Source organism: Pleurodeles waltl, chromosome 1_2 (assembly GCF_031143425.1).
Source record: "Pleurodeles waltl isolate 20211129_DDA chromosome 1_2, aPleWal1.hap1.20221129, whole genome shotgun sequence".
Classification (NCBI taxonomy): domain Eukaryota; kingdom Metazoa; phylum Chordata; class Amphibia; order Caudata; family Salamandridae; genus Pleurodeles; species Pleurodeles waltl.
In genome coordinates this window covers 890263804-890276273 of record NC_090437.1, presented here as the reverse complement: position 1 = coordinate 890276273, position 12470 = coordinate 890263804, and the positions used below count along the sequence as shown (strand labels likewise).

The 12470-nt window shown below is 40.4% G+C and overlaps 1 protein-coding gene across 10 annotated transcripts in view; it reads left to right on the top strand.

Annotated features, from left to right (window-relative positions):
* The window catches only part of SORBS2 (sorbin and SH3 domain containing 2), a 673099-nt gene extending 666074 nt beyond the window's left edge, over positions 1 to 7025 (top strand). For 8 of the 10 annotated variants that reach the window (XM_069200010.1, XM_069199993.1, XM_069199974.1 and 5 more), the window contains one exon: positions 5087 to 7025. In XM_069200010.1, coding sequence (XP_069056111.1) covers positions 5087 to 5148 — 62 coding nt within the window. In that variant the 3' untranslated portion in view covers positions 5149 to 7025. The remainder of the gene's footprint in view (positions 1 to 5086) is intronic. The other 2 variants (XM_069200019.1, XM_069200027.1) reach the window with 1 other exon arrangement.
* Positions 7026 to 12470: the final 5445 nt, after the last annotated feature.

The window sequence follows — 12470 nt, the reverse complement described above, 5'->3', positions numbered from 1 at the left end:
TGTTAATGGCATTCTGAATAGACAAAAATATCACTCTGTAATGAATTGGTTAACTACGTTTAATCCTGAAATACGTTTTCTATAGGAGACCCATCTTAAAGCTGAAAGTTCAGGTCCAAGGAGTTTCCTTAACCTCCTTAATTATTATGGCCCAGTCCAGACAAGGATGCTCCTCTGAAGACAATATTTTCCCTGGCAAGGGGTGCGACGGGCCCATTAATCTGGGGAGGTGATTTCAGTTATATACAGAATCTTAAGTTAGACAGCTCGAATAAATTAAAAAAACATTTGAAGCCTAAAATAGCTAAGGTGAGGGCTGCAAAGAAAAGTAGTTTAAATTTAGTGGATTTGTGGCACCTCGATCACTATGGGCAAGCACCATGTACCTGCTTCTCGAGCCGGTATAACACGGCTTCTCAGCGGAACTACTTTTTAGTTTCAAAATCAGTAAAGTGAAAGAGGACAAGGATCTGAGCCAACACATTTTCAGACCATTTTGTGGTATCGGTCATTTTGGAGGTGAAGGGAACTAAAATCTCACAGGCATACTTTGCAGTTTGATAGGACACTCCTGGTGAACCAGGAATGGTTGGATAGTAAGTGTAACTTTATCTAGGAAATCTTCGAGATCAATCAGGGCACTGCCTCCCCGTTTTCTGTTTGGGAATCATTTAGAGCTGCGTTTAAGGGTTCAGGTGAATGCCTATAAATCAGTCCAGAGGAGAGTTCTGGAAATACGTGTTAAGGAACTACAAGATGCTCCTGATTACGCTCACAAAGCTTTAACTAGGGGGGTGGCTGAGTGCAGAGTGTATTTAAAAGTTAAGTATAATCAGGCCAAAAAGATGCAATGCGATTTTTATGCTTTTGAAGAGATCACTAGCTCCAAAACCTTTCAGCAGAAGCAGTTTCAAGATAGTCAGCTTGTGGGCAAACTGTTAGCCTGGTCAGCACGTGAGAAGCAAGATGCATTGCATTCTGGAGAAATTAAAGATATCGCCCCCAATCTGAATCAAAGAGATTATATAAAAATCACCCCGATATTCATGCAACATTATAATAATAGCTTTGGCTACCATAAGGTCATTTCCACATCTAGCTTTGATGAGTTTTATAGTTTATTCAGGTTTTCTCACTTGTCTGGAACACAGGTAGAGGCACTACTTCTAGATATTTAGTTGGAGGAGGCAGAATGTGTGCTTCAAAGGATGCCCAGTGCCAAAGCGACCGGTATAGATGGAATTCCAAACAAAGTATGTAAGATATTTCAGAAGCACTATTGCCACATTTGTTACATCTAATCAAATCAGAGGTGGTATAGACATCCCTACGACATTTAAAGAGTCAGTGGCTGTAAGTGTCTGGAAAAGAGATAAAGATCCTCTTAGTGTAAATTCTTATCGACCAATAAGTCTACACAATGCAGACTACAAATTATTAGCCAAGATCTGGGCATCACGTACAACTGAGGTTGGGCAGACCCTGGTCGATAAAGATCAGTGTGGGTTTTTGCCAAAGTGTATGATGGCTGCGAACACACAGTAGTTGGTCCAGGCTATCGACCTTTTCTCCTGCGCTCACGACGAGGCTGTAATTACAGTGATTGATGCCAAGAAGGTGGTCGATCTTGTGAACTGGGATGCTCTTTTCTTTGCATTGGAGAACTTTGGATTCCCTGATCGAATGGTTTAAATGTTCAAAAGATCATAGCAAGGGGCAGAAGTGCGGATAATAATCATTGCAAAGCATGCAGGTACTGAGCAGATAAAGCGCGGCACCCGGCAGGGATGCCCAATGTCCCCTATTCTCCTTGCACTTTTTATTGAGCCATTAGGTACTGCTAATAGTATTGTTCCCCCTTGCTAGGGATGTCCAAACGCAAGTTATTTGCAGACGACTTGGTGTTAGATCTGAAGGCTGACCAGGTTAATATTAAGGGAACACTCAATATTAGTCAAGATTACAATAATTGGGGGGGGGGGTATAAGGTGAATTAGGATAAAACCGAGACTCTTTAATGCTTGTCCATCAGTGCTGCTGCCAGCATTAATATAGAATGTTAGTTGTAATCGTCCTATACGGTATCTTGGGATCCTGGTGACGAATAGCTATAGTGATTTAATCAAATTAAATTATGGAAAAACAATGGAGAAAGTGACAAGGCTTCTTGAAAAATGGTCCTTGCTGTCGCTTGCACTAATAGGGAGAGTTTAATTAATTAAAATGTCAGTCTTGCCGTTAATCTTATTTCTTTTTGCAAATCTCCCCATAAAGGTCAATAAAGGGTTTGTCTAAAGAACTAGATTCCCTCATAATCAAGTTTCTATAGAAAGGAACACATCCTAGAGTGAAATACTCCATTCTTCAGTTAGACATGGAACAAGGAGGATTGGCTTTACCTGATTTCTTCCTGTATTACCAGGTTGCATGGTTGGATATGATGGTCAAACTGTGTATGGTGGATAGGGGTTTTGATATTTTTTTCATTAGAAAAATGGTAAAGGAGAGTGGAGGCAGCTTGCCGTTTTTTTAAAAGGTGGTGAGATTGCCACAACAAACAAGGTACAAGGTGCTCGGTGAAATTGTTTGGTTTGGACAAAAGTTTTTTATATCTAGGCATATTCCGCCATGTCATCAGCTGGCAAGGCTACAGGATTGCCAGGGGTTGGATTTGGTAACTTCAGAAACTAGTTGTAGGATTTGGAACTCTAGAGATTACTGTACACTGGGTGACTCTTTTTTAAGCACACGACTTCCTAACTGGACGGAGATAAAATTACAAGTACGGGTGGAGGCCGGCAAGCTGTGGTACAGCTTTGTCCAATTTAAATGATTGATAAATAGCAGTCTCCAAGAGATGCGCCAGGTAAATGAAACTGTGGTATAAAAGTTAACTTGTGGGAATGGGAAATTGCTATAAGCCTCTTTGAAAACATACGGACTCATTATTGATTGAAAGGCATCTGAGTAAGGTGGAGCAAGAGACAGGAGCGCATCTCGATACTAGACTATAAATCTCTTAGGGCAGCTAATTTTAAAAGAAAGAGCCCTTTTCTCTCACTGGTTAGCATATTATACACCTAAAGCTATTCATCAAATGTATCCATCTGTTATCAACAAATGCTTTAGGTGTGCCCAAGAAGAAAAAGGGGATTGGCTACATATTTCTTTTGAGTTTGTAAGCTGTCACAATTCTGGGATGCAGTTTTTCGAGAATTGAGCCAAGGAATTCAAGTGACGTTGAGGTCGGAATCGAAGCTGGTACTTTTTGGGCTATCAAGCCAAACTTCCTGGCTAGATAAGAATATCCAGAATTTTGTCTCACCATCATTAGCCGCTGCGAGGTAATTAATGTTACAATGCTGGCATACAATTACAGTTCCAACTCCTAGGGGGTGGTCCATGAAGCTACAGAGGACAGGGCGATTTGAGGAAGCATACCCTAGAAGAATGGGTAGCCTGAATGAATATCTTAGTGTTTGGGCTCCACTAGAAGTGATGCCCATGTACACAGAAGTATTGTAACAAAATCGTTCTACTGGTTTACAGGCTGAGTGGGCTCCAAAAATGCAAAGGGACTATGTAATACTATTATGTAGCATCATCGAGTCACTTTAGTATAATGCAATATTTAAGTAAGGTGTAATGGCTATGAAGAATTAGTTTCATTGCAGGATGCTAGTCCTGCAAAGTACAGAAGTACTTTATGCACTGATGCACTTTAAACTGAGCCTCATGTCTCTATCTTCAATTGTTCTTTATACTATTGCACTTTATTGTTGTGGTATTGGGTTCCACAATTACAATTAAGATGAATTCATACGGATGCTATGTTGCTCAGTTTTTAGATCTGTATGATATACAATGTGTAGAAAAGTACTGTAGCACTTTATGTATCAAATTGCCTATGTTTGTGCCAACTTTTGCTGCATTTTTGTTATGTAGATCCCTTTGCTGCGCAAATTGTTCTATAAATAGGTTGAAGACGAATTTACAAAGATGTTGTTCAAGAAGTTGTTCAGCTTTCAGATGTGCAATATATTTTGTTGATGATTGTGATTTGCAACTCTTAGAAACGTACTGTAGCACTTATGTACTAAATAGCTTATTTTGCGCCAAAGCAGATGCACTTCACCAATTTCTTAGTTTTTATGTCAAGCTGCCTATTCATATCAAAAGCCTTAGTTGGTTGATTAATCTGTGTTCGGGGTAGGCCAGGGTTGGATAAGTGAGCTCTCCAGTTTTGATGTATAATATTGCTTGAAATTCTTCATGAAAGATGATGTATATGAAAGATTGTCAGTTTAAGTCCATTCTGATCTGTTATTTGTAATGTGGGAGACCCTTGGTCTGGTGAATGAATGTATATTTTTATATATATATATTTTTGTTATATTGTATTGTTGGTTTTGATGAACCTGCTCAATAAAAAAATGAAGTGTACATTGTTCTTTGTGATGCTGAAGCTTAAGATGTGGGAGCTGTGTGGACATTTGCATCTATGCATGTATCTCCAAGTAGGACAATTTGTGGAAAGTGAATCTGTCTGTGTGGATGTATCAATTTGTTAGGATTTTCTACATAAATGATCTATGCGTGTTCTCAGAATTGTAACTCTAGATGGGTGCATCGTTTGATGAGCTGTCTGTGAATGTAGGAATTTGTGTGTTGGCGTTTGTCTATTTCTGGTACTTGTGTATTGGTGAAATGTGTGGGTGTTGCTTGGACTTTTGTATTTGTGTAAGTGCCTGTTTGGTATGTGTGTATGTGACCCGGTATCATTTTGCCCTTGTACTTTCCCTACTTCTGTTGTTCTTACTGTTCTCTGATGTCTTTTTATTGTTCTCTGGTGTCTTTTTATTCTCTCCATCTTCCCAAATTGAGAGGTGTGAGTTCAAGGTGGGGGACATTGGGGGCTTGCTGTATGAGCAACACAAATGGTGGTGTAATGGATTATCATGGTCTGTGCATAGTTCTATATGTAAAGGTTACGACATGTTAGGAGACCGAGTGTTATTTAGTCAACTCAAGCTGATAAAATATCAACATACAGACTTCTCTAACTCTCTTTTCATTTGATTGCCAGGAACATCCAGAAGAACTAAATTCTTTGGAACTTTCCCCGGAAACTACGTCAAGAGGCTGTGATTGTATTTTCTACCTATTTATTCTGCCACTTAGCCGCACAGTATACCTGCATTACATTGCTAAGAACCTTTTCAATCTTGCTTTAAAGTTTCAAGTAGATGTCATTATCTGACCATCATCATCCACTGCCAAAATGTTTTCTTCAGTATTAGCGTGAACACTACAGAGTCGAGACCTGCAGGCTTTCAGAAAACCAGAGGATTGGTTTCACTTTGAAGTATTTTACCGTTTTCCCTGCATTCAAGTATTTTCTAGTTCTAATTGATACTGAACAACACATAAGAACTTTAATTGCCTTGTATTGGCGAAGACGTTTTGTAAGAGTTAACAATTTGTTACTGTTATATTTTTGGTCACTTCTGGTACTACGTCTCCAGGTTCACATAACCTTGACCATTGGATCTGATCCCGATACAGAATATCAGGTTGAAATTGAGTTCCCGCAAAGTCTGACTGATGTTGGGTGACATGTTGCTCACATTTGGTGACCATGTCTACCTGTACAGCTGGGTTACAAAAGAGACGAGCATCTAACCTGACCGCCTGCCCCTAGATGTGATCACAGAGATGAGGAAGTCAATGTCGGGCTTCAAGGAGGGCAGATGCCATAAGAGACTGATTCAGAGGATCTTGGGTGTCAGTGTGTGCAAGAACAAGCAAATTTATTCAGCAGGGATTAGGGCAACTACATTGGTGATATGGACAGCAATAACAAATGATTGTAGTATTATGTCAGGGTACCTTTTAACGTGAACTCACAAGATGGTGACATCTTCAGCAACACGAATGCCAGGTTGCAAGGTTTCAATTTTATGTAAGTGATGAGGCAACGAGTTCACCTTGTGTGCTTTTAATGAAAACAGAGCTACCTGACCAGCCAGTCACAGAAGTACATTCTCAAGCAGCACTCAAGTTCGCATTTTGTTTCACTGCTTAGGGAAATATATTTGTGTATATTAACAAAGCTTGAGTTGCACAGTCTTATTTAGTTATATGGGCACCCAAACTGAGTCGCAAGTATTAAAGCATTTACTTTCTGCGCATTTTGTGAGACTGAAGCAGTTATAATTTAAACAAGTACGTTTTTTCAAATGTCGGTTGCAGGCCACGTGAGGCCGAGGAAGGCAGGTAAGAATACGAACCCCAAGCCTCACACGCTTTCGCTCATATTTTACTTTTGTTTTCAAGCACCTTATTAAATGAAGACAGATTGTAATGCTCTCCTCCATTGGTTGTACAACTGAACACGTGGAAGTGGAACGGTAGCATTTTGTACATATTTCGCCCATTTTTGTTTTGTACAGATCCACAGTTCTGTATGTGTTCAGGCAACGAATAATCATCAAGATACGGCCCCTTCCCATCCTCCTAGACAGTGCAAGATGTGTCTACATCACCATCATAGTGATGGTATAAACGCCAGACAGGAACCTCCCAGAAAAGCAGCATTGTGTGCAAAACTTTGTCAATCAGAAATGTGGTTTCCCAGCAGCCAAATCTTAAATGTTAACAACTCTGTAGTGAGGGCCCATGAAAACTGAGACAAAAGAGGACCCCCTTAATGTAGTCTACCCTTTTGGCTGCAGATGTCCTGGTCAAGCCCTTGGCGCCTCGTGTTGTGGAGTCTTGGTGCTGCGGACACAATGCATGCAGCTTTGCTGTGGAATTCATGATTAATTCTGATTCCGTTTACGAAGACTTTGTCCGTTGCCTGTCGCATTCAAGAAATGTGCTGTTTTTAAGCTCCGTACCCTATGAAGAAATGTTTTCATACCTGAATTGCAGGTCTTTGAATCTTTGGATTACTACATCAAAATATAATTGTGTTTTTTTCCTTGAATAGACTTCCAATAAATTTTGCCTGGCGTAAATTTTAACTTTTGTCTTTGGTATTAAGTGATTTCAAGGGCCACAGGTCAAGTTTACAGTGTGGTGTAAACAAAACTGAAAATGTTACAGTATAACTCAAAGTTTGTCCCATATTCGGAATATGGTGGTGTTAACTGGAAGGGGAGTGGACGCAAAGAAATTGATGTCTAAATGAAGAGTTTAGAATGTTCAATGGATGACGAGCCAACATGGAACAGTGAAGAATGCAAACCTTTATCCAAAAGAGGTACCAACAGTAATTCTATTGACCCATATATGGCGCACATTCTTTTTCAGTCTGGTTGAGGTAACGCATCTACAAGAGTGTTTCCGCTGATCATGGATGTGTATAGCAGCCTGGCAGTATTCAACGAGGGAATGTAGGGAACTGTCTCATAAGGTCTGCATCCAGAGGACTGTCACACTACCCCGAGGCATTACACAATCCCTCCTGCTATTTTGACATTAATGCTCTAGCCCAGCAACAATCCGTTCCCACAGTGCAACACAGCACCTCTCTTTTACATTGTGACTCTACTTCCCCACGTGGTGACATCCCTCTCCCAGTACTATATGATAAAGCAGCATTGTTGCGCCAACCCAGCATGGTAATAGCATTCCCCTGGACAGCAGGGTTATCCCAGCACTGCAGCATCCCATAGCACAGTTAAACCACTCACAGTAACACAACACCACCGCACAGCACTATGACACCACCATCAGCCTGAATAATCCACCCAGTGCTGCAACACCTCCCCCATCCTATCACTGTGACCTCTGTGGTAGTGGCAGCATCGCCAGCAATACAACACCACCTCTCAGCACTGCAACAATCCTAGTACTATGGCAGCCCAAATTCCGGGACTGCAGTACACTTCCACCAGCAATCGCAACACCACCTCCTAAGTCTGCAACACCACCTCAGCATTAGGCCTCATTCATAGCAAGGGTGCCAGGCATGGAGGATGGACAACAGTTTATTCATTCAATTCGAATCAATAAATTGAACACCCCATGACCTTTCAGTAATGAATAACCACACCAGTTTTAGTTAAGTGTTAGGATATTTATTTCTTTATTTGTTACAATCTAATATCATGTTCATTAGTCTCAATAGCAATACGCTCATCAAAACCACTATTATTTGGCAATCAGAACACAACTTAATCAATGCATAGATTATGATCATTCAGTATTTAAGCACATCAATATGAAGCAACTCAGCAAAGATTTGTTAATATATGATTTAACAAAGTAAGAATTCAGTCATTTGTCTATTTGCATCAGATATTTGTAAACCTTAACTAACCTCTAATTAGCATCAGCATGTTAGGCTTCATGCAAAAACATTTTAGCAAACACGAATTTAGAAAACATCTAACTATGGACCCTATCAAAAGAGCAGTTGGTACCTAGAAAGGAAAGGCAAACAGACAATTTGCAATTTTTGCATCAGATAGTTACCAATCCAACAGATCAGCAAACATCGTCAGTCTTCGTCCTCAGGACATCAGTCGATTCGCCATCAGCAGAGATAGGACAGGGCAAAGTCTCAATATAGCATAGCTAAGGAATAGGATCTTCCCTTATATGGAGGAGAATTAAGTATCAGATAAGAATGGATATAGGATGGTTTAGAGTATCAGGACAAAGCAAAAGGAAACGATAAAGTCTCTGTCTCTGCGTCTCTCTCTCTCTTCTTGGGTTACTCCGTTATATCAAAACTACTCAATTAGCCCATAACTCCTCATTGGATCATAATTGGTGCATCGTTATCTCTGTCCAATAATTTTCCACACACTTCACCAGAATTTTCCACAAACCACAGTTCTCATGTCGCTGATTGGTCCATGTTATTGACGTCTTCATCGGTTAGAATGTCAGGTAAGAAAGTTACACTTTACGCTCCAGTCAGTGTCCCCATTATTTTCTCCTACTCCAGGCAGCCTTGCACCTGTTACGAATTACATTGTTGCATTCAGCAAGAATGTCTCCTTGAGCATGTCGAGTCTCATGAGAAATAATTTACTACGGCTACACACACATAACTTCTGGAAAAGTACAGCTTCATGTCCTTCAGGAAAACAGCACAATGCATGTTAGAAAAATACAGTTTAATGTGAGACCAGGGAGCTAGGCGCAGACCCTCGCTAAGCTAAGGCCTAATGATTTAATAAGCAAACTCCTAATACATTACTTTAATTACGATATGTTAATGTAAATTCAAAACATTAGAACAAATTTAATTCAGCATTAATAAGTTTCATTAGTCTTCATATACATTGTTAGCCACTCCCTGTGGGCACATTTCAAACATGTGCATTATTTTCTAGGTTAACACATTTTCTATGCAGCTTCATCACACAATATATTTCAAGCTTTTCATGTTAATATTGCTTTTGAAAAACACACTCCAACAATCCCTCCTCTGATGACTCTTGTCATCACACAAACCTTTCCACAAATTTTACATCCTAAAATTCTCTCATCTCAATCTCTTCCCATATTGGCTTCCCCTTTGATTTTGCCCCAAACAATTTTTACCTTTGTTTTTCTTCCCTTCTCTTTTTATTTTTCGCCATCTTCAATTTTATTTGCTTACTAATTACATACATGCCACCCATAATCCAGCCAGCCATAATCCAAATAAGCAAGCTATAACAATCAATATCCCCTGTATTATTTTAGACAATATCCTATGCCAAATGTTACTAAGCCAATTTCCCACTGAAGCAAATCCCTTTCTAACCTTTTCCCAAACACCTGGTTCTTTCAATTCCTTCAAATCCATACTACCCCTAGTCAAGTTAGTAAACATTCTTCTAATCTCATTACTATTATCTGGTATATAGGCACAACAATGCAGCTCATTAAGCATCTTGCAAACTCTGCCATTTTTCGCTAAAAGAATGTCTACAGCAAGCATGTTTTGAAGAGTCATAGCCCTCTCCGCAGCAAGTTCAGTATCCATCAGGAGTATAGCCCCTGAAAAATTTGTCAGCATGTTATCCACAATAGTAGACAACTTTCGAATCTTTATGGAGTTCACTGAGGGAATTATCGCCCCAAATATGTCTCCTACTACACCAGCAGCAGTTTCTCTCTTCTGTGTAGTACGATGTAATTCAGACAATTTCGGAAACCTTTTCAAATCGTCAAGTTGATATATCTTTGGGAAAACTATCCCCAAATAACATGTCCCATACCATCCCTTTGGAAGACGGTAATAAGCTTTAAGTCCACATATAATAGGTCCATGGGATCACAGGATCCTGTCCATTTAACATGAACGTCCATTTACTCTGAAACAAAAACACATGCTTACATTCGCTCATTCCCACAAACACATTGTCATAATATGACTTTGGCAGGATATGCAGAGCTTCCCTACGTGTAATGCATCTAAAGCTAGCTTCCCTTGCTCTCTAATTTCAACTTCTAGCAAAAACCCGCTGTTGTAATCCTTTCTCTAGTTTACCCTTCAATGCCCTTCTTTTATCTTCCGTGTGATCTAGAAAGCTTTTCTCTACAGGTGTAAGCAAGCATGTCAAATTATTGCGGTGTGCATAAGATGTACTAATCGTTAATGTCGACTCAAAGAATCCTTTAACTAACTTTATACTATAGAACCTAGCTACCCCATTCAACTCCTCTATTATAGGCACATAAGAAAGCATAAGGACATATTTGAGTAAAAGTATTGAATCTCTTCCTGGTTATAGAGTCTTGTTAGTAACAGACTACAACTTATCACATATGTTAGTGGCAGACTATGATGGGTAACCCCATCTTGTACTGAAACAGGAATCTGTGGACACACAAAACAATCCTTTGCATCCACTGTGTCAACATACTCACTCAGCAAGCGATTGAAAACGTTAGTGGAGAGTTCCCCTTTTGCGTTAGTTCCCTCATGCAAATATTTTGTATCCAGCTCAAACCTCTCCCAAGTTGTTAGTGCAGTGGTAGTCTTAGGAATTGTTGCATTGATAGTCCCACTCTTATCCATTAGTGTCATACCCACAACCACAATCATAATGAATATCATGCACAACACCTAAACCAACACCCAAATATCTACAACACCTACTCCCTCTATTATCCTCTCTAATGTTAGCCATGATCTGTACAGAATCAGAAAGTGAAGGATGGTTAATTCAAACAACAACAGAGGATCGTTAAAATGTATTTTTCTCTTTTATTTTCTTTTTTTTCTTGCAGCAAGTAAAACAAGCAAAAGTCCTCCTTCAGCAGTTATTTACAGCTTTCACTTTCACTCCCAGGATCCTTGTCAATTCAGGTTAGCAGCTTGTCAAAATCAGGTTCAAAGTCAATTCAGGTTATCAAAGTCTCATCCGGTAAATTCTCAGTCTATTTTTCTAAATTTTGTTTTCACTTTAATTTGATCTTTATACCAATTCAGTCTCCTTAGGTCAGACTCCGGTGCCAAAGTATTGGCCTGGAATCTCTCAATCAAAACAAAACCTCAAGAAATCTTGTTGCCATTCAGCTGTCGTAGCATATGCCCATTCAGGACCTGCGTACCTTTTGTTTGCTACTCTCTTTCTCTTCAACTTGATAACCTTGCAACTCTCCTTCACTCAAGTCTTCTCTCCTTGTTGTATCAACTTCTTCCTCTATTGCATCTTCGACAACCACTTCTCCTCTTTTCACTTGCAATTCTGGCCACTTGTCTCCTTTCAGTATCTCTCTTGCCTTTGATCTCTCTTGTGGCGACCCTTCGCCCTCCTCTGGCTCTTTTGTGTTTTCTCTTGATGGACCTGCAATGTGCTCAGGAGAAGTATGGACACTCCAGCTCTCTTCCACCTCAACTGCTTCGCCTTCTGGGTCTGTCAAATGCTCTAGCTCATTTCCATAATCGTCTGCTTCTGGGAGAACCTCCCTCTGATTAGGCTCTCCTACTGCCTCAGTTGAGATAGGCTCACCATCACCCCTCTGGGTCTCTTCTCCCTCGTCTCTCACTGGAGTGACCAAGCCGTCCTCAAAGGCTCTCCTTCTATCTCAGTTTCCCTTCGATCACTCTCTGGCCCTGAGACTTCCTTTTCTGTTGTTGGTACTTTCAACAACTTGACTTCCTCATCAGTTGGACACGTCACCTTTTTCGTGTGACTGGCATGGATCCAGTTCGGAATTCCCACACACTTCACAGCAGTAGTAGTCATCAGTATCACGTGGTATGGCCCCTTCCAACGTGGCTCCAAACACGTCTTCCGTACGTGTTTCTTGATGACAACCCAGTCACCAGCTTTCAGGTTGTGTCCTGGATCATTTATCGGTGGCAGGGTGGTAGCTTCCACCTGGTGAGAAAAAGATCGGACCACATCAGCCAGACCCTTGCAGTAGTCCAACACCATATCATCCGTGATATTCACAAGAGCATTTGCAGGCACTGCGGGCAGTCTCATAGCCCGGCCCGTGAGAATCTCATGAGG